The sequence below is a fragment of the Ascaphus truei genome, chromosome 5 (assembly GCF_040206685.1).
Source record: "Ascaphus truei isolate aAscTru1 chromosome 5, aAscTru1.hap1, whole genome shotgun sequence".
In the NCBI taxonomy this organism is placed as follows: domain Eukaryota; kingdom Metazoa; phylum Chordata; class Amphibia; order Anura; family Ascaphidae; genus Ascaphus; species Ascaphus truei.
This window is the reverse complement of record NC_134487.1, coordinates 14261182-14284138: the sequence shown is the minus strand read 5'-3', so window position 1 is coordinate 14284138 and position 22957 is coordinate 14261182. Positions and strand designations below refer to the sequence as shown.

At 45.7% G+C, this 22957-nt stretch overlaps 1 protein-coding gene across 1 annotated transcript in view; it reads right to left on the bottom strand.

Annotated features, from left to right (window-relative positions):
- The window catches only part of LOC142494625 (uncharacterized), a 439963-nt gene that overhangs the window by 100325 nt on the left and 316681 nt on the right, over positions 1 to 22957 (bottom strand). Inside the window, exon 90 of the mRNA XM_075599056.1 lies at positions 9272 to 9352. Coding sequence (XP_075455171.1) covers positions 9272 to 9352 — 81 coding nt within the window. The remainder of the gene's footprint in view (positions 1 to 9271; positions 9353 to 22957) is intronic.

Sequence of the window (22957 nt, the reverse complement as noted above, 5' to 3'; positions counted from 1 at the left end):
CCCCCCGGCTCATCCCCCCCACCCACACACACAGAGCACTGAGCGGCTCTCCCCCCCCCCGGCGCTCCCCCCCCCCTGGCACTCCCCCCACACACACACAGAGCACGCAGCTCTCCCCTCACCCGGCGCTCCCCGTCCCAGAGGCCTCTCCTCCGGCTGTCTCCGCCTCTCCTCCGGCTGTCTCCGCCTCTCACCGCGAGAGGCACAGCACCTCCTCACCGGCGCGTCTCAGCCTCTCCGCGGAGGAGCCCGAGGTGGAGGAGGAGGGCGGCCGGTACCCGTAGGAACAGGAGCGTGCCCGTGTGCAAGGTGAGTACACGCAGGGGAATGGGTTATTTAATGCGTCCAAGACTCACCCTGCCCTTTGCCCCCCCTGCCCCCCTGCCCTTTGCCCCCCCGCCCTCCTGCCCTTTAATCCCCTGCCCTTTTCCCCCCCTGCCCTCCCTGCCCTTTGCCCCCCCTGCCCTTTGCCCCCCCTGCCCTTTGCCCCCCCTGACCTCCCTCCCCCTGCCCTTTGCCCCCCCTGCCCTCCCTCCCCCTACCCTTTGCCACCCCTGCCAATTTTATACAGTACAAACGCATAGAGACAAATGACTTTAAATCACTATATAATGCATTCAAGCAAGTATACATACCCTTTCTCATGATATAATTCCCAATATTAACACTTGATTAAGGAAATTACATATTAGTAAAAAAAATAATAAAAAATTGTAATTTATGTTTTAGTAGATGTATCTGTCCTTAATTAACATTATATATATATATATATATATATATATATATATATAATATATAGATACACACACACACACACACACACACACACACACACACACACACACACACACACACACACACACACACACACACACACACACACACACACACACACACACACATATAATAGAGATAATTGAGAGAGAGCATAAGGACAAAGGGTAAAGTTAACTTATTTCAGTTATTAAAGGTATTTCCATATTTATAGCCAGTGTTCGACAAATCACCCAAAAATCTACTCGCCCAACCAAAAAATCTACTCGCCCCTAGTCCCGCCCCCAACCCTAGCCCCGTCCCCAACCCCGCTTTAAAATAAAATATAATAATAAAATACATTTAATAAATTCCTAGTCAGAACATTCGTTTTTGACATAAATGTATTTATTGTATTACATTATACTACAATTAGTCCTTGTTACGTGTGTGTGTGTGTGTGTGTGTGTGTGTGTGTGTGTGTGTGTGTGTGTGTGTGTGTGTGTGTGTGTGTGTGTGTGTGTGTGTGTGTGTGTGTGTGTGTGTGTGTGTGTGTGTGTGTGTAAATGTCGGATCTAGAAATAAAAGCCAGGTGAATGATTAGTTTCCTGAACCCCTTAACCAGTGTCTGGACGTCCCCGCTTCACAATATCTAAAGCAGCAATCCCGCCTGGGATCTTACCTGATCCGCAGTCCCTCAATGTCCAGGTACCCTCATTCCCGCAATGTTATACATTGGAGGGGATGTGTTCCCTACCTGTCTTCTGGGTTAGGGGGGATTCCGATGTCTTCCGTGTGAAGCTTGAGTCAGATCTGGAAGAAAGCAGTATAGGTTATTTCGGTGTAGTATAGGGCAGTTAAGATATATAGGGTAAATAAGATATCCAGATTGAGATTGTAAGAGAGTGAGTGTGAGAGAGAGTGAGTGTGAGAGAGAGTGAGTGTGCGAGAGAGTGAGTATGAGAGAGAGTGCGTGTGTGAGTGTGTGAGAGTGAGTGTGTGAGAGAGTGAGTGTGTGAGAGAGTGAGTGTGTGAGAAAGTGAGTGTGTGAGAGTGTGAGTGTGGGAGAGAGAGAGTGTGAGTGTGGGAGAGAGAGAGTGTGGGAGAGAGAGAGTGTGGGAGAGAGAGAGTGTGGGAGGGAGAGAGTGTGGGAGGGAGAGAGTGTGGGAGGGAGAGAGTGTGGGAGGGAGAGAGTGTGGGAGGGAGAGAGTGTGGGAGGGAGAGAGTGTGGGAGGGAGAGAGGGGAGAGACGGTGGGTGATACACACACAGAGGGTGGGTGATACACAGAGAGAGGGTGGCTGACTGACAGGGCGGGTGGCTGACTGACTGGGCGGGTGGCTGACTGGGCAGGCGGGTGGCTGACTGACTTGACTGACTGGGCAGGCGGCTGACTGACTGGGCAGGCGGGTGGCTGACTGGGCGGGCGGGTGGCTGACTGACTGGGCGGGCGGGTGGCTGACTGGGCGGGTGGCTGACTGGGCGGGTGGCTGACTGACTTTGACTGGGCGGGCGGCTGACTGGGCGGGCGGGTGGCTGACTGGGCGGGCGGGTGGCTGACTGGGCGGGTGGGTGGCCATCTCCAGTTCCACGCGGGGATCGGCGGGAAGCCGGGGTAAGCGGGAACAGGGAGAGAAGGGGGGAACACCCCCACTACCATCTCCTGCCCCGCGCGATAAGCCAGGACAGGGAGAGAAGGGGGGAACACCCCCACTACCATCTCCTGCCCCGCGTGATAAGCCGGGACAGGGAGAGAAAGGGGGAACACCCCCACTACTATCTCCTGCCCCGCGCGATAAGCCGGGACAGGGAGAGAAGGGGGGAACACCCCCACTACAAGCTGGGACCAGGGAGAGAAAGGAGGAACACCTGCCCCGCGCGGGAAGCCGGGACAGGGAGAGAAGGGGGGAACACCCCCACTACCATCTCCTGCCCCACGCGGGGATCGGCGGGAAGTTGGGGTAAGCGGGGACAGGGAGAGAAGGTGAGAACACCCCCACTACCATCTCCTGCCCCGCACGGGAAGCCGGGAGTAAGGGGGCTTGCAGGGAAGGAGCAGAGGGGCCGCAAGATGGAGGATTGGAGAGTACTCTCCAACAGATCTCCGGCCAGAAAGAATGGCCGCTCGTTGGGGGCGGGCTCATATAGAGCCTGGCCGCGCGCCCACAAAGCCTGGGAGCACGCGCCAATCAGCTGTCAGGTAGGGGGAGGTTTTTTTTTTGGTTTTTTTTCAGCGCGAGCAGGGAAATTTAAAAAAACAAACACGTGTGCTGCTTGGGCCAATATTTACTCGCCCGGAGGTTAAATCCACCTGCCCCGGGTGTGTAAATGTATAGGATTGTTGAACACAGTTTATAGCAATGTGGCAGCAGTAACAAATGCAGCATTCTTTTCTGTAGTTACAATTTGTTGTAGATAATGCACTGATCAAAGGAGACATAAAAAACAGAAAAGTAATCATGCCACCAAAATTTAAAGGGGATTCCCATGTTCGCATTGTGGCAGCAGCAGCAATGGTATTATGAATGGAGACGCAGCTGTACATCCCTCTCAAGTTCATTGGATTCCATTCGAGTTCTTTTCCACATGTGGAATGTGTAATATATTTACTAAAATGCCCACATGGCCTATATTATCTAGGACAAACTAAAAGATCAGTTAAACAATGTATATTTGCACATACAAGTGACAAAGTGAGGATATGATGCAAGGAGGGGGGGAGGTCTGACATAACAGCACTGGGATCTAAGCAGCAATTTTAAGTCAGCATCCATCTTAGGTGCCTCATATTGTCAGCCATCTTGTCTATTGTCTGCATGAGTGTTGGTATGAAAAGTTAGGTTTAAAAGACATTTTTTTCTTGTTCTGCTCCTAAAGTTTTAAGTGATAATAAGCCTTTCAGGTAAACCACAAGACCTTGAAGATGGGAGAAAAGCGCCAATGTTATGAAAATAAAAGATAGATAACAAGCACGTCTCGCATTCCGAGGGAGGTTCCCATGGTTATGTTCACCCGTTCACAGAAATCCCGTATATAGAGAATAGGTCACCGGCCTGTATAAGGAATAATAGCTGAGTCATTTTTTTTTTTAACTTGTAATTTTTATTGTTTTTGAAAATACAGCATTAATACATCTTCTTAGCCATTACTACAACATGCAATGTCAATATCTCATGTGTATCTTGGCTGTACGCAAACAGTAATCAATAATTAACAAGATATAATAAACCATAAGAATAAATAATATGTAACTGAAGGAGGTAGGGGAGGCGGGAGGGGGGGGGGTAGGCCACGACACCGCTCAATGCTTTTGGACTCGCCGATGATCTACCAGTTGTGGAAGGCAGCACCAGAATTTTATTCGTTTTGTTGTTGGGCATACTCTGGTACCTCTTCTTAGCCCGATTAGCTACCGCATCAGAGAAATACGCATTTACAGTTATTAAAGCAAGATTGTGGTTCTCTCTACCCCTGGGATGTCTGTCTGTGCCAGCCAAGGCGTCCAGACTTTTAGGAAATTTTCGCCAGTGTCATTAATTAAACTCGTTAATTTTTCCATCTGGCATACATACCAAATTCTGTTCCGAATCTTGGGGATTGAAGGAATTTCATTTTGTTTCCATAGTGCTGCGATCTCACACCTCACAGCTGTTGCAAAATGGGCAATTAGTTTGAGATCTACTTTTGCGATACCCTGGCGGGCTCTACTGAGTAAGAAAAGTCCGGGGTCAAATGGAATTTCGAGGCCCAAAATCCTCTGCAGCCAATCCTTGATTTTACGCCATAACGGCTCTAGCCGGGGGCAAGACCACAGCATATGTAACAAATCAGCGGCTTCTCTGCACTGCCTTGGGCATAGCGAGGAGCTTCCATTTACAAATTTAGAGAGTTTAAGCGGGGTAAGATACCACCTCATTAGGACTTTATATGCGTTTTCCTTTAATGTTGTGCAAATTGAGCTCTTGGCAGCCACCGTTGCTATTTGTCATTTCATTTTTAATATGAATCTCATAGTAATACTATTAACTCAATGTGTTCATATTCATATTTTGTTTATCTTATATGCTTACATAGTGACGCACACGCAACCTCGTATAGGGGGGCGTGGGCTTAGTATTTTGGGTATAAATAGGGCCTGTATGCCAGTATTTCGTTGGGGGAGTTTTATTTTGAAACTTCCTTCTATGTGTGCACACGTACACTGAAATAAACTTATTTGTTATTCTGCAAATGATCCTCAGATTGTGACTCTTTTATTCACACTTTTCACACAAGTAATATCAGGACCTATAATCCAGAGAATAACACAAACAGTCACCAATTGGAAAATATTGATATTTGGCAATACTGTACATCTTGTGGCACAACTACAATGCATGATCCTAGAACATGTGTCTTTACCGGATAGAGGAGGTAAAAAAGAAAAAATCCTCCTACTGGGAGAATAATAATACTGGATAATCCTATTGGATACGGTATCTCCAAAAGGATTAAATGAAGAAGAAAATGATAGATGCTTTCTGAAATAATTACAGAAAAGAATGCTGCCACATTGCTATACACATGGACATACCTTTAATAGAGGTAATAAGATCACTGTACCCTTTGTCCCGATGCCCTCTCTCAATGATCTCTATAACGTGTATTTGGATCTATAAATAGGATGTTAATTAAGGGCAGGTACATTTACTTAAAGATAAATTACAATTTGATGTTTTTTTACTAATATGTAATTTCGTTTATCAAGTGTTTATATTAGGAATTATATAATGAGAAAAGGTATTTATACTTAAGTGAATACATTATATAGTGAATTAAAGTCATTTGTCTCTATGCATTTTCATACAATTGGACATTTAAAATGCTGCATTGTTCCATGATTCTAATTCTTTGTTGACTGCATATATCCATACTGTACCCTATTACTAGTTTTAACATTTTAACATATTTTTTGCATACATTTTAACCTGATGTACTGTAACACATAGAACTACATACAGTGTATCCATATTTTATCTCTTGGTTTATACCAATGTATGTGATCCAGAACTGTCACAGTGAAAGGGTTCATATTGTAGGTATATTAGGAAATGCTACCAAGGTGCTGCTCCATACACCTGATGAAGGGTGAGCGTGTTCTCCCCGAAAGGTTGTGTTTGATACTTGATGTCTCTTCACAGCCGTTTCCTTTACTTCTGATTTCCTATGGTGCGCCACTGGCGGGTTGCACCAACGGTTTTGCACGGGAAATCAGATGGACTACCGTGTGAGCAGCTGACATCCTGCGAGTGTGCACATTTCTCTGTAAGGATTATGTCTCAACCATGCCTGTTTTTTTTCCCCTCTGCTCCTGGTTCCTTTTTAACTTGCCCTCACTTGGCTAGCTGCGGCCATCTTTTTTCCTGGTAGCCTCCTTTTTAAGGCTGCACTTCCTGCAGGAAGTTGCCGAGCAAAGTTCCTGTTTCTTTGCCGTCCCAGCTGTGTTACTCCGTGTCTGCTGTCCTCTTGCCTGTGAATTCCCTGTTGCTGACCTCCGTTTGTGACCCCCGACCTTGCAACTCTGCCGTCTGCCTGTGACCTCGTTCCTGCACGTCTGCCGCCTGCCTTAATCTCCTGCCTGCAATGAGACATTGCCTCTAAACAGTCTCCTGGCTCTGGTTGGTGAAAATATACCCCTAAATATCCACTTCCTGATTTGAGATGAGCACTGTTATACAGGGATATCCTGAGCTAGATGGATAATGTATTTGTTCTGCAAATATAAATATAGCGGCTTCGTTCATTGCTTATCATGTTGCTTAAATTAAGTACTAGGTCTCACTACTAAGACCAGTACATATTGATCACCCCCAGATCTGGTGCTTTTTTTTTTTGTAATTACGTTTTCTTTTATTATTCACTTAATTGTGTCTCATAATAAATGTATAACTTTTTAACTCGCTTAGTTTAATACATTACAGATACATTGCATTACGATACAGTATCCTCTATGTTGCAGCTCTTTGGAGGTTCTTTCTCATTGTTTTTTTTATTGTGTGACGTGACACGTGACAATCATATAAATAACAAATAACTACAAATAACACATAATGGGAAGAAGTGCTTCAGACATAAAAGTAACATTGTGGAAGAGAAGTCTCTGCTCCGAAGAGCTTACAATCTAATTGGAGGGGAGAAAGTACAGAGACAGTACGAGGGCGTTCTGGTATGTGCGTCTGCAGGGGGCCAAGCTTTATGTATCGTGTATAGTATCAGCCACGGTGCTACTCATATGCTTCTTTAAGCAAGTGTGTCTAAAGGTGGATAGCGAGTGCTAGTTGGGTATTGAGGGGAAGAGCATACCAGATACCATTCCAATCCAATACTATGTATTGCTGCCTGGATTACAAGGCTGCATAAACCAGAACAGACACTATTTAAAAATAAATAAATAATTATTTACATGCCTACTGCTCCACCTCCCCTCTACCTGTGGAAATCCCTTCATTATCCACCAAGCTCCTTCTCTCCCAGTCTTCAAGCCCTTCAATCTCACAGCTCACCATGTTAATGATGCATTTCAGTAACTGCAGAAGGTAGCATCACTATCTTCTCCAGGCGCACTTACTAACCCCTCTTAGTCAACCTCTATTGACCAAGGCACTTACACGTGCGCCTACTTTCTTTAAAGCTCTCCCAGTCCCCACTTGGATTGTAATCAGGGACCCCATTCTCACAATATGGACTTTGTAATACAAGTGAAGCATAAATACTGTACATCAAATGCCATTGTTGTGTGTGTGTATTGTCTTACTGCTATGTCTGAAGTGTTGCATACATGACTGGTGTCACGTAAACTAACAGATATATTTACACATCCATGTTTCTCTTTTAGATTAAATTAAAAAAAATAGATATTAACGTTTTTAAAATGAGGTCAAAAGTGTTGCCTACTGGTTTAAAACAGGGGTACCCCAACAGGGTATCCTGACTCCCTAGTGCAGTGGCAGGCAACATGATATACTTTAAGGACCCACAGACCGGGCGCACATTAGCCACATATATTGTATACATGGTGCACAGGCAGAAGGGACGTGGCAGCCGTGGGTAGGAGCTCCTCTTCTTACACTGGGTACTAGTGATTAGCATGAAGAGGAGCGGGGCAGTACAGCATTTATAATCGCACAGTCATTAAACAGCTTGGGGAGCAGCTACGATCAGCAGCAGCATCTCCACTCCCGCTCTAGAGGGAGAGTGGGCTGCTGGGTTGGCCAGTGGTTGGGAGTTGCATGTGGACCCTGGGCTACTTGTTGCTTACCAATGCTCTAGTGCAGGGTGTCTCAGCCCCAGTCCTCAAGCCCCTTCCGTCCCCAGAAAATGTAATGCTCAAAAAAAAAAAAATGTTTACACTGATGCAGAAAAATACAACTCTACACCGGAAAATGGGAACACTGAATTTAAATAGTGTATGTCTTTTTACAACCTAAACAACACTCCCGTTACTATCCTGAAATAGTTTAGTGATCCGATCATATTACACTTGTCTATTACAATGAAACTTTCCTTGGGTAGAACAATGAAAACTATACCCGATTTTTCAGACATCAACCATGTGATTGTGGGGTCAAATGTACAGATTTCAAGGAGATCTTTATTTTTTATTTATTGTATCAGGCTCGGTATGTTGGTTATTTAACCCGGCAATAAAATATCATACCTACTTAATTATATGCACTCAAAAAAAACTCGATAACTTCATGTTCCCAAGAAGATAATCATGCAGATATAATTATGTTAAATAAGACCACAGAGAACGATGTTATAATGCTAAACTCCTTGTTCCAGTTATGACATTTGAAGGACGGGGAGGTTAGTTTTCGCTGACTCTTGGAGGTCAGTCAGTTTGGGGGATAGAATTATTTTTCAGATTATTATTATTATTAGGAGGATTTTTTTATCTCTCTCTATTATTTAAAACATATCGAAACTCAAACTGTGTACTACATGCCTAATATTCTGGGGATACGTATCATGATAATGCAATTTGCTCCCTTGTGGCTCTAGAACGTTCTTTGCTCTCGTATCATATGTGCAGCATAAGACTGACGCAGATTTCTTGGCCACAGGTGACCCCGCTCTAAACCTGGTGAGTTTCAATGATGCAAAGAGAATTCTCTTGCTCTTAATGCAAAGAGAATGAAGATACATTGTCAGTCTTTGGTTTAAAGATACATATCCCCCTCAATGTTCCTAATGTTACAAGAATTACATACAGATGTACTGTCGTACGACTCACTGTCTCCGGGCGCCGCAGTCAAAGAAGCCAAAGCCTGGGGACCCGGAGACCGTCTGCTACGATCGTGCTGCAGGGCGTTCATGCTTCTGAATGTGAGCCCCCGCTGCCTTAATCCTCCGATAACACAGCCGCGGTTGGGAGCAGCATTGGAGACAGAAGGGTGAGCTACATCTGTTGAATGAACCCTATCCGCCCCAGAACCTGCATGTTGCATTAAAGAAGAGCTGTATATTTTGACTCATACCGGGTCTCCCTTCTGGCCTTGTAGCCCTCGGTCGCCTTTCGTTCCTTTGAGTCCATTCTTCCCGTCGAATCCCGCCGTGCCCTGAAAGAGAGTGGACATGGTTTATAAACGTCGGTCCTACTGAACTTCTGCTCACAAATGCTCACTGGTTTTCAGTCTCACCGATGTGGAGTCAGTTGTTATCATTTTTACAATTCTCATGAACTTCAATGGGGTCTCACCATTTCAAGTCACTACTTTCCCACTAAAATGGGGGAAAAAATTGGGGGGTGGTTGTGACGGTAACTTTGTGACAGGCTATTAATAATACACACCAAAAATATAACTGGGTTGAACTGAACGAGGCTTAGATATGATAAAATATAATTTATTCCTTGAAAAAGTAGAACATACGAGATTATACAAATAACAAATAAAATATAGACCCTTACTTAAGATGGAATGATGAAATAGTCAAATCTTGACTGGCAGTTCATACAGCAATCTTGAATATCACAGAAGACACGAAAGACACGAAAGACAATAGCCATAGGCTGAGCCTGGTTCTTATACAATTATTTCCCATTGAACACAACCTAAACCCAGCCCCTCTCATAAATCAGTGGTGAGGTTGACAGTTTCCCCAGAGTAAAACTCCTCCCACCCAAGGACGTTTAAAAACTGCTTTTCCTATCTAAATAACTTCATAACTTCAGTTTAGTAATACTTACTGGCACGCGGGCCATATTAATACATTCCGGCACGCATGATGCTCCCAATGAGACTAAATATTACCGTGTAATACTACAATTAAGAGAGATATTAATATCTGTCTCTTAGGACCTGCTAGACCTCATGTGTCTGTAATCGTTATTTGCAGCACGGTCCCCCGGTTACACATATGTAATTTTTAGCATGTTCAGCCGAGGACATCTCATGGTATTCTTATATTTAATAAGGTCACTTATTCTGATATCTCCTTGGGTAACCGTACCCCTGGCCCCCATAACCCCTTGTCGAGAAATCCTTTGAAGCTGGGCCTGTGTGTAGCGAACATTTGTCACAGGTGCTATATTTCACACCCAATGCCCCAGGCCTCGGTCCTAGCTGTCACTACCAGCAATATACCCTTGGCCTGCCAATTAGGTATTAACATACTGTACACTAAACCCCCACAGTACTTTTCAAACCCAACTTCAATCAAGCCTGTTGAAGCCCAGATATTTCTGAAAAGACACCACACATATTTGTATTTTCCTAAACTGCAGCTCATTAACCCCTTAAGCCTCCCGCATCAATCCCAGTGTATGTGTTGGTGCAAATACTGGAACAGAAACAATACATTTTTACAGGGGAATATACATTAGGATGCTGAAGTAAGGTAAAAACACATTACTGGACCACAGTATCTTTAAATGCCATGGCTAATCACTTTGCTTCCCAGGTGAGAGTAGGGGGTGTCCAAATGGGGTGCAACCCCTTTACTCCCGGGCCAAACCCCCTCTATCATGACAGTGGTGTTTCCATGACCCACAACTTTCACTGATTTAGGTCACCGGAAGGTCTTTGTGGCAAGTGAGATACCAAAGTGCACGTTGGGCCATTTTGTTTTCTTAATTGAATGTTCTGTGACTCTTAACCCCTCGGCAAAACCACTTCTTTGAAGCGCTGACCCTTTCAGGATTGAAGGGATTGAAACCTCAACACAGAACTACAGCAACGTGGCAAAGCAGGGACTTCACAGAGATATCTGTGGTGGTGACAGACCCCTCGATAATTCTATCTTCTCAGAGTCTCATTTTTAGCAACATTGTCTCACCGACTTCAATGTGGTCTCGCTTGCTGCAGTCAGTAACTTTGTGACTAATGTCAAAGTGACTGATTTCTGCCTGTTTGAAGGTGACCTCTCTAAGGTGAGTAGTAATGTGGTATACGTTATGAGACCTCTCTCTTAACTCTGTAGAACAGTGGATTTCAACCTATTTTAAAATGGGTCACCCCTAAAAAGCAATTGTTTGCCTATGAGACACCCCTTTTGTGTTGGGTGCACAAAGCAAGATAATCAATGTTTTTGGGGTTGGACCCCCCCCCCCCCAAAAAAAATAAAAAAATAAAACAATTTCACAGAAAAAGTATTAGATGCAAATACAAAAAGTTGACTCCTGAAAACTTATTTCCACTTGTGTGAAAGCGCAATGTGTAATCAAACCAACGTGTCATGTTTTTACACAATACATATTATATGAATCAGGAGGAGATGGCGCATGGACGTGTGAGATGATGAATAAGAGCCACTTGGCTGTGTTGAATAAATTCTCCGAAGATGAATATGTGATTATAAAAAGATTTCCATCCTGATAGCCCATTACTGCGCTTAAGTGCTATTTTAACTGAATGGCGACATTATTTACCAAAAAATATTCTTAGGAAGGAGCTGCTTCAATGTGAAAGCATGAAGAAAATCAAGGATTTGTCTCCCACTAGCCCTTGGGAGCAATTATGGTTCTAGTACAAGATTAACACATTCCTTGCCAGAGGGGGTAGCAATGCACAGCCTATATACAGTGAGTAGTAACACAGGCCTGTGTTCAATATGCAGCACAGCTCAGGAAGATTTCAGTTCAATTCAAGTTATCGGGGCTGAAATCTGAAGATTTGACCGCATATATGTAGTCGAGTCCCCTACCCTGCCTCTGGTGCGGGGATCTGCCCGGCTATCGCCTGGAGCTCTGCGCGATAGGGAGTGTGGGGGCGGCCATTTTGTTAGTCGCGCATGCGCAGAGCGGCAAGGCGCGCATGCGCAGTAAGGAGTGCGGTGGCCATTTTGGTTTTGGCTCCGCATAGAGTGCAGCGGAACTACAAGTCCCAGAATCCTTAGAGGGAGGGACTGCACGCATGGGACTGGCCCAGCGAATGGGAATAGAGCAGTTGGAGGAACAGGATAACTTCCGCGTGCGGGGAGCACGCGCTTCAGTCCTTACAGAGGAGTGAAAGGAGGTAGTGTCCAGGGAGCAGTGCTTCCGGGACTAGGCCTAGACTTTGCTCCTAGGCCCAGTTAGGCCCCGAGACACCTGTAGAGGAGTGTTGCAGGGAAGGCGCCAGGTAGGGACCCTTTCCATTATTGTTATTACTGTGCCGGTGACCAGAAGGCCACGTGGAACTCTGCAGCCTGGGACCAGGCCACAGGACCCTGAGACATTGTGTGAGACCCTCTGGCTGGAGCACACACTGCGAGGAGGATCCAGACCCTTAGGAGAGAGGGGATTTGTGTTGGAGGCCGTGCTACGTGGGACCCGCTCCAACACACCGCGCCAAGCAGCACATGGGTACTGGAGTACCCAGGCAGGTAACCAACATGCACCTACATCTACAGGGGGTAGCGCTACCTCACATTTGGGTGGAATTTCTGGGATGGACACCAGGGGTTATTGGTGCCACGGCACCCTCAGTACTTTGGGGGAACCACTACGTGTTGGGGTCACTGCACTACACTGTGTCACGTTGTACTGTGTTATATGTGTAGCATTGTTATGGTAAAGATCAGTTATATACTGTATGTAATATTTTTTTTTTCAATAGCACTGACAATGTATGTACTATATAAGCTCAATGATTCCCTTCCCCAAAGAGCTTACACTCTAGTATTTGGTATCTGATCTAATGAAAGAGCCATATTTACTTAGCACTGCAAAGTCACAACAAGTGACTTCCCCATGGTCATAAAGCACAAATAAATGATAATGATGATAATGATAATAGTGCTAACATTTGGGAATTAATCCGGTGTCACTTGTTCCAAGGCAATGTTCTTACTACTGTCTGAACTACTCCTTCAGCAAACGAAGAAAGAAAGAAAGAAAAAAATATGCTGTAACAAAACAAAAGCACAAAACATTCTCCGGAATATGTTCACTTGTACTTGGTTCCCCCTCACCCTCCTCTTTTTTTTGGGAAGGTGTGGTAACGATCCCCTGCTTTCCCCTTGTGTATTCTTGAAACGTTTGCAGCCCTCGAAGTAAATGGGAGAATTGTATCTTAATGGATCTCTAATTTCTCCACTGAGATTTAAGTTAGGGAAGGACAGGGACAATAAACGCAGCTAAAAGCGCAATGGAAAGGCAATTACTGATTAAACACTGAAATACGCAGAAACAGTGGGCAGAGAGCTGAACCACCGACGAAGAGAGAATGTTCAGTGGAATGTGTCATTATCTTACTATTCCGATCACGATGCTTCTTTGTCATAGCTACGGTATGCGAATTTAGTCCCCGAACGTTGCTTTTACTAAAACACTGTGTAACGTAAACAGCACATGTACTGTAGCAGGAGTGAAATAAAGTTTCTCAGTAAAGAGGTTCAGCAAGCACTTAAAAGTATGTGTAGATTTTTATTTAAAGGGAAAACGTGTGTTCTCTCAGTTCCTAAAAGTAAACATGCAGAGATTTCAACATCCGGGGCTGAAATCGGGGAGATTTGGGGTTTGAAAATGTGAGTTTCGTTAGAGAAAAGTGTCACAGGAGACCAGGTCTTTTAACACCTTTATACCGGGATCATTCACTGAGCAAAACCAAGAAGTAAAACAAATGGTCATTTATTCCATTGAAACAGACGTACACACAGTGGATTACAATATACAGAGGAAAACACACTTACTGGGGGTCTGGGCTACAAAACTAACATTTCCTAGTTGAAATAGCACAGAAAACAAAGTATTTACAAGTCCTTTAGATGAACGGGACAAAGCCCAAAAAGTCCTGGAACTGAAATCGGCGTGCAGTTCCTGACGCCACCGCGCTTTCCACTCTGGGGGTGCTGAAATCCCTTCACCGGGAGCGAGTACCAAACGTCCTGGTACTCTTTTCGGCTTGTAGTTCCAGGCGCGACCACTACGTTCTCTTTTCAGAACTTGGCCCCGAAAAGTGGGACTTCGAAAATTTCTGAAGCCGGCTCGGGTCTATTTCTCGCAGAGCATCTCTTGGTCAGTTCAAAGCTGCCGCTGTTGTCTTGGCGCTTAGAATCTCCTGAGCTGATTGGCTGCTAGGTTTCTTATAGGATTTCAGTCCCATTCACAGAATACCTCAACGAATCAGAGCGTGGTAATTTTGCCGCCAGCCTATCAGCATTTTGCCGGTACCCTGAAGCTAGGCGGCACGGTTTTCAATTCTGCAAAGGGGCATGCCCCAACCTGGCACCTCTGCCTCTTAGCATATTGATCCCCCCCATCAAGCCAGGCTCCTCAGAGTCTGGGGACGGGCAAATGGTCACCTGATAGCCCCTATTCATACCAGGACATGGGTACTCAAAGATAACTCTGGTACTCCGCCCGCCCAAACACCTTGGCATCTCTGTGGCTTTCTGGGACCCGAGCTGACTGAGTGGCACTAACTAGCCAGCTGGTCTCTCGGACCCATGGACTTAGAAATCTCCAGCTCATGTACAGTGCACCAAGCATTATACATTTTAAACATACCCGTTTAATAAAATATATTGGATACTGTGTCTTGCTAAAAATGTCTAAGTCCTTCTTTGGTGTCAGGGATAGAATAAGAATTTATACTTGCTATTCTCACTAGCCATATCCCTGCCACACTGCAAAATTCTGACTTTACATTTTTACACAAAATAAACCCTGCAGCCTTATCCTATAGCTGGAGCACCTCCTGAACCCCTATACCAGGTTCAGGGTGACTTGGGCATGAACTGGGCACCCCCCCATCTAGACTAGGGACCCCTGTACCATTCTGGGGATACCTGGATCCCCTATGCCCCTTTTAACTTTCTGGTCTGTGCTGAAGCAGGGACTCCTGGCGGTGAGCTGCAAGAACGTTTTCAGGGTAGGATTTTGACCAGAGCCTTGTGCTTCAATGCATCCGAGAATCTTACCCGATTCCCGGCTACATTTTTGAGGTATCCTGTAACTCGGGAACCCCGTTACATAGCCACAATCTGTAAAGAGTTTCTCCGCAAAACCCACCCACCCTGAAACCTCATAGCCCAGCAATCTCTGTTTGCTCGCACTCCTGGAAAGGCAAACACATAAACATTCTTTATTGTCGCATATTTTACATACAGGCCCAGCAGTACATATACAACAGTCAGGTCCAAGAGCTGACACTCTAGGACCCCAAAACATGGCTCAGGGGCAACCAAGTGGGCTTAACCTTTATTAGTGAGCCTTGTTCACCGTCACAAAAAGTACTATTTTTTTTTATTACTGTAGTACAGTAAGTAGTTTTAATTAGTCTAGAAGACGACTGATGCAAGAGGTTAGTGAGACGAACTTCAAATTAGTAAGATGTGTTAGACTTGTGTGAAACTGAGAAGTATTGGACTTTCTCTGCTTAAGTGCAGCCACCGGAAAAAGACAAAGATTATATATGAAAGGAATAGTCCTGTTTCTTTATATAACACTCACAGCAGCTAATTGGCACACGTCCCATCAAAATAGGAAAAGGCATATTAACTGCCGGTGCTCACGGGAATGTCTTGAAAAGTCCCATACATTTCACATGAAGAATAGGATAAATCCAGGCACACGGTCTTCTCTTTGTGCCTGGATTTATCCTATTCTTTATATAACACTAACACTGACACTAGATAACCTGCTCTGCTCATGGCAACACATATTTTCAAATAAAGAATTATATTTGCAAAAATACAGAGCGACAGACCTATTCAGAGGACTGATTTACCTACAGGACATACCTCCAGATAGAGTCTCTCATACTAAACGTGGAGAGACACCTATGAAGACCTGGGAAATAAGAGCATTTAAATACTGTATATTCAAATGATTTGGCAAAATTTGGTGAGAAACTGTCCGTTTTCATAAAATATTTCACGAATGAAAATGCTTAAGCTTTTTGGTTTGGTGTGCTATGTGTTAACGAGTATGCAGTATATAGTTAACGCAGTGCTAGTATATAATGAGTATGCAGTATAAAGTTAACGCAGTGCTAGTATATAATGAGTATGCAGTATATAGTTAACACAGTGCTAGTATATAATGAGTATGCAGTATAAAGTTAACGCAGTGCTAGTATATAATGAGTATGCAGTATAAAGTTAACGCAGTGCTAGTATATAATGAGTATGCAGTATATAGTTAACACAGTGCTAGTATATAATGAGTATGCAGTATAAAGTTAACGCAGTGCTAGTATATAATGAGTATGCAGTATATAGTTAACGCAGTGCTAGTATATAATGAGTATGCAGTATATAGTTAACGCAGTGCTGGTATATAATAAGTATGCAGTATATAGTTAACCCAGTGCTGGTTATATAATGAGTATGCAGTAAATAGTTAACGCAGTGCTAGTATATAATGAGTATGCAGTATATAGTTAACGCAGTAATAGTATATAATGAGTATGCAGTATATAGTAAACGCAGTGCTAGTATATAATGAGTATGCAGTATATAGTTAACGCAGTGCTGGTATATAATGAGTATGCAGTATATAGTTAACGCAGTGCTAGTATATAATGAATATGCAGTATATAGTTAACGCAGTGCTGGTATATAATGAGTATGCAGTATATAGTTAACGCAGTGCTGGTTAATAATGAGTATGCAGTATATAGCTAACGCAGTGCTGGTATATAATGAGTATGCAGTATATAGTTAACGCAGTGCTAGTATATGATGAGTATGCAGTATATAGTTAACGCAGTGCTGGTATATAATGAGTATGCAGTATATAGTTAACGCAGTGCTGGTAAATAATGAGTATGCAGTATATAGTTAACGCAGTGCTAGTATATAATGAGTATGCAGTATATAGTTAACGCAGTGCTGGTAAATAATGAGTATATAGTTAACGCAGTGCTAGTATATAATGAGTATGCAGTATATAGTTAACGCAGTGCTGGTATATAATGAGTATGCAGTATATAGTAAACGCAGTGCTAGTATATAATGAGTATGCAGTATATAGTTAACGCAGTGCTGGTTAATAATGAGTATGCAGTATATAGTTAACGCAGTGCTGGTATATAATGAGTATGCAGTATATAGTTAACGCAATGCTAGTATATAATGAGTATGCAGTATATAGTTAACGCAGTGCTGGTAAATAATGAGTATGCAGTATATAGTTAACGCAGTGCTGGTAAATAATGAGTATATAGTTAACGCAGTGCTGGTATTTAACATAGAAACATAGCCGACAGAAGAACCACTTGGTCCATTTTCCTAGCCGCCGTAAAACTTCAGACCCTATTAGATCCTGGGCTTCCTTTCATATTTAGGGTAGCCCTGTGTATATCCCAAGCATGTTTGAATTCCCACGAATCTACCAACCTTTCCGTGAAGAAGAACTTCCTCCCACTTCCCTTTAGCTGCCGCTCTCCAGCGTCAGAGAATGAACTCTTGTTCTAGCGCATCTTTTTCTTTGCAATGTGTTTCCCTCCTGCACGTGGTTGAATCTCCCTCTCATGCTTTTAGATCTTGCACCATCTTAGTAGCACAATCTGTAATGTATCAATGTCCTTGCGGTGATATGGTCGGCAGAACTGAACACCGTGCTCTAGGTGCGCAAACTTTCCCCCCTGCGCCCTCCTGCCTGCTCTCCTCTCCTGCTCGCGTCCCCCACCCCCTCCTCTCAGCTTCGGTGTCTAATGACGCCGCGGGGACATGTCACGTTGCAATGGCAATGCGATGTCACGTTACCTCGTGGTGTCATTTTGATGCCGGGTTACCATGATGATGCGTCACGCCCCTTAGTTTGCGCACCCCTGCTCTAGATGAGGTCTCACCAATCTATACTATAATTCTAAGTTTGATTCCTGTTTTCCGTTTGTTTGTATGTCAGAAGCATCGAAATCTCCCAAACGGCACCACGTAGCACCACAAAACTTTCACTGTACATTCTGCAGCAGATTTGTAGGTCAACGCAACTATTTTGAGCTTCCAATGTCACTCACCTCCCAAATTACAGTATGGACATTCTAAGTTTCACTCTGCTGGACAGCAGTAATGTTAGAGCGAGAGCAGGGGGCGGGGGGCGTGGCTACTAAGGGAGGGGGCGTGTCCTTGCCTGGGGAGCTATGTGTGTGTCTCTGTCACTGCTTCCCCTGGCTCTCCTCCTCGGAGCGCTCTGGCAGCCCTGCACTTCCGGGGGGAGATAGGAGGCTGCTGCATCTGCTTCTCCTTACATGTGAGCTGAGGGAGGGACAGAGGCTGCTTTTGCTGGAAACTGTGTGTGTGTGTCCCTGGCTCTCCTCCTCCCTCCTTGAAGCGTGCTCTATCAGCTCGGCTGGGGAGGGAGGGGGGGGGAAAGGCGGCTGCTTCTACTTCTGCCTCTCCTTAGGCCTGGGTCCCGCTGCTTCCGACGACACGCGCGGCCGCGTGCGCGTCACTCACCAGACCCGAGTACCTCCCGAGCCGGCCCCAGTCCCCCATCGCTGCAAGGCTCGCTGCGCACTGTGACACGTCAGCCAGCAGGGGATACACGAGGATCGTGATCCCAAGCGACGATGCGTCACATGGTGCGACAGGGAGCCAATGAGGGGGCGGAGGAGGGGGCAAGGAGAGCTGTCTAGAGCTCTGGTGCCCGTTTCAGGCTGCGCGTGCTGGGGAGGTTGCGGCCAGCTCTGGCTGCTGAGCTCACCTTTATCCTGGGGAGGAGAGGCAGCAGCAGCAGATTGGGGGGGGGGGGGGAGGGCAGCACGGAGAGCCCCACCCAGCGCCGAAAACCGTCTCTCAAACACAGATTTAATAACATGGTCACCCAGTGCTCAGTACCCATGGGGGGACGGACGAACCGACGGGGGAGGGGGGGAAGGGAGGTACAGCACGGAGAGACCTCTGTTCAAACCACGCCCCCCGCTCCAGCTCCCGCTCCCTACAGAACGCATATAGTGGTGAAGTGCCTCTCCACGCGCCGCCTGTCTGCAGTGCGAGTGCGTGGTCTTACATGTGAGATACGGGAGGGAGGGAGGCTACTTTTGCTGCAAGACTGTGTGTGACACTGTGTGTGTGTGACACTGTGTGTGTGACACGGTGTGTGTGTGTGACACGGTGTGTGTGTGTGACACTGTGTGTGTGGGGAGGGAGAGGGGGAGGGGGGAGAGGAAAGAGAAGGGGGGAGAAAAGAGAAGGGGGGAGAGGATTAGGGAGAGGAGAGAGGATTAGGGAGAGGAGAGAGGAGGGAGAAAGATCGATCGGTCCGTGGGGGGGTGATGTGAGATGCAGGGGGGGGGGGGAGGGGAGGTGATGGGAGATGCAGGGGGGATGTAATGTTTAAACCAAAATCATTACAAAATAAACACATTATTTATTCAAAAGTATGAGTTAATTATTTATTACCCCTACTGCTTTCCACGTCTATTTTGTGATTTACCCCTGTCAAACGTGTCATCCAGATAGGGGTTCCCCGAAATTTTACGAAATACTTAAAGGGTTCCTCCAAACAAAAAAGGTTGGGAATAACTGGTCATGTCAGATGTGCAGGGGAGCTGTGCCAGCGGAGGGGGGGGGGGAGATGTGCCAGCGGGGGGGGAAGGGAGGAGGGAGATGTGCCAGCGGGGGGGAAGGGGGCGGGGGAGATGTGCCAGCGGGGAGGGGGGGGGAGATGTGCCAGCGGGGGAGGGGGGAGATGTGCCAGCTAGCGGGGGGAGACTGGTGGGGAAGGGGGCGGGGACATGTATTCAATATTACATTCCCCGGGCGAAGCCGGGTACAAAAGCTAGTGATCTATAAAGTGTCATCAACACCTGTCACGTTCTGCTGCTAACACTTCTCCCTATACAAACCCAACATCCTGCTGCCTTTCCCCCATTGTTCGCCTACTATTAAGTCCGCTGAAATAATGACTGCCCGGCCCTGTTACAGTACGTGACATTATAGCGCCATTAATCTTGTATTCTGCCTTTGAATTTTTGTGACCCAAGCGAATGTATTTGCACTTTTTAGCATTACATTGTAGTGGTCCATTCCTGGAATGGTCCATTCCTCCAAGTTACCCTCCAACGGCCTCTCGGGTGAGGCTTGTGTGGGGTAAGAGTATACACAAAAAATGCCTATTTCAGCCTACAAATCTCCTCCTGCAACCGGACGTGTCAACAGATGGGACCGGAACCTCCAGATTGTCTGACGGAACAATACTGCGTTCTCTCCACCGCACAACACCAAACATTGTAGCAGATGTATACGTTATTGTCAATGATGTGTCCCAACTCCTGCTTGTTTAATACTCGCACTTACCAAACCAGATGGCCCTTGGAATAAACAGATGTGAACGGGGAGGGCAGCCGACAGGAGGGGAGAGCAGCGAAAACTGTCCCAGATGTCGGGCCCGACTTGCGGGCCTGGCTGCCGGGCCTCTGATTGGTGCCGGGTCCGAGTGTTCCCCAGCTGCTGCTTCCCCCGCCAGTTGGTGCCGGGCCTCCCTCCACCGCTCGCGGGACCGGTGTGACACCCGAGGCCTTCCACCCGCAAGATAAAAGTGTGGGGGGGGGCGGGGAAAGGAAGATTGCGAAGGGGAGAGGATTGTGTGATTGGGGGATAATTGTAGGGAGAGGATTGTGTAGGAATTGTGGGCGGTGGGTATTGTGGGTTGGGGTATGGGGAGGCAGTGGAATTTGTGTGGTGGGGGGCTGGAAGTGTGTGTGGACAGGTGGAGTTATGTGGGTTCGGGGAATTTTTGTGGGGGTGGGTAGAATTTGTGGGGGGTGGAATTTGTATGGGGGGTAGGATTTGTGGTGTGCGTGTGTGTGTCCAGTGGGGGGGGGGGGGGGGGCGGAGAGGTTGAGTGTGATGAAGGGGAAATTGCAGGATGGGAGGAGGGGAGATATGAAGGGGGAAAAGAGAATACGTAAGAGGTAGAGACGGGGGAGTGAGGAAGAGGGTAAGATGGAGAGAGGGGAGAGTCTGACAGGGGGGAAGGTTAGGAAATACATGGGGGAGGGGTGATAATGCGAGGAGGTGTAAGAGAATGATGGGGGCCTCATATCAACAGGGGGGGGGGGTGACTCGATGGAAACTCTAGTCCTGGGCCCCAGGAAAGCTGTTGGCGGCCCTGCGAACTAGTACAGGGGGGCTCAGCTCCAGTCCACAAGCCCCCTCAACAGGTTAGGTTTGAAGGATATCCCAGCTTCAGCACAGGTGGCTCAATCAGAGGCTCAGTCTTTGACCTGTGCTGATGCTGGGATATCCTTAAAACCTGACTTATTGGGGGGGGGGGGGGGGGTTGCGGGGGGACGGGGTTGAGGACTGTTGTTGAGCAGCACCCCTGAACTAGTATGTAGCGCAAGCTCCGAATGTGAGACTGGTATACTGGTTTATATAGGACACACACAACCCGGTGAAGGTAATTTGTAATTTGCCCAACTCTACCACATCCGTAGCAATCACATAAAAAAAGAAAGAGTGGGGAAAAAACAGTTTACATACGGATCCAACTCTGGCTTCTTTAAAACTCGCACTTTACTGCACAAAACTAGATGGTACTTGGAATAAACAGATGCTAAGTGGTATATTTTTTTCCCATTGTCAATTGCTGCGGAAACTCAACATTGAAACAAGAAGCTAATTGCATTTTTTTTTTAACATTTGTTTCTGATCTAAGACGTAGAGTTAAATGCCACTTCAGGCGAGGTGCATTCAATGGACATAAACACAAGGAATAAAGTGAATGGAATAGCTTAGATTATATTAAGCAATAAAACGGCCACTCACTATGCTGGCTGCGAGGCTCACGGGAATTATTCCAACGCGCACTGTCATTGTAAAAGCGCACATCTCATCCGGCATGAAATTAAATGTTACACGCAAACAATGTTGTAGTGTAGCCAACATATCCTCAACATGGCAGTGAGTGGCAAATGTAGTGAGCTTGTAACCCTATAAGATTATTGTCCGTTTTATAGAAGGATGTTTATCCTCAAAGCAGCAATCCCCCTACACAAATTTTAAGTTGCCGATCATTCCGTTCTCATGTGATCGATCGGTGAAGATTCGGCTTGGTGTTGGCTAAATGCATCTTGGGTCCTCTTCTGCTGCACTGACAGCCAAAGTTCTGTGAGGAAGATCATGTGACCAGGCAGGCACTAGATTTAATTAGTTCACTGCTAGAGAGGGCAGGGCTCAAAAAAGTGATGCTGTTTCAGAAGGGGAAGGGGATGTGACTTTGTAAATGGTTGCTATTGGGAACAAAAATGCTTGTTACATTATAATACATTAAAAAAACTTTTTAAATACTACAAGTATTTTCTCATTGTACAGAACTGATCTATTAAAAAAAAAACACACCTGTAGAATATTGCTTGAACTGCATCTTTAACAAATGTTTTATAGAATTGGAACAATGGAGTCCCTAAAACCGAATTGCACTTTTTCTCCCAGGCTCACCCGTTCAAGAGATATTTACTTTTTTTTATACATATAGCCAGACTTACATTTCCCGTGACTGCGAGAAGCTAGGTCTAAATTCCCGGCAATGATTTACGTTTTGCGTGTTAGTTACCGCGAGTGCGCCGCGATCAGAAAAAAAATGAAGCTTTAGCGTTGGTTGTAGTACTCTGCAGTAATGATAGGCGCCGTTAGTGTGTCTTTAATGTAACCCATCCCGTATTCCTGTTCATTTCATATGATATCCCACTTATTTCAATGTGACCCACCACTTATGCTCGTAAAAACTTCAGCAACTATATGCAGTAGGACATTGGTGAATAGCAAGTGGATGTAGTGGAGCTTGTGTTGTA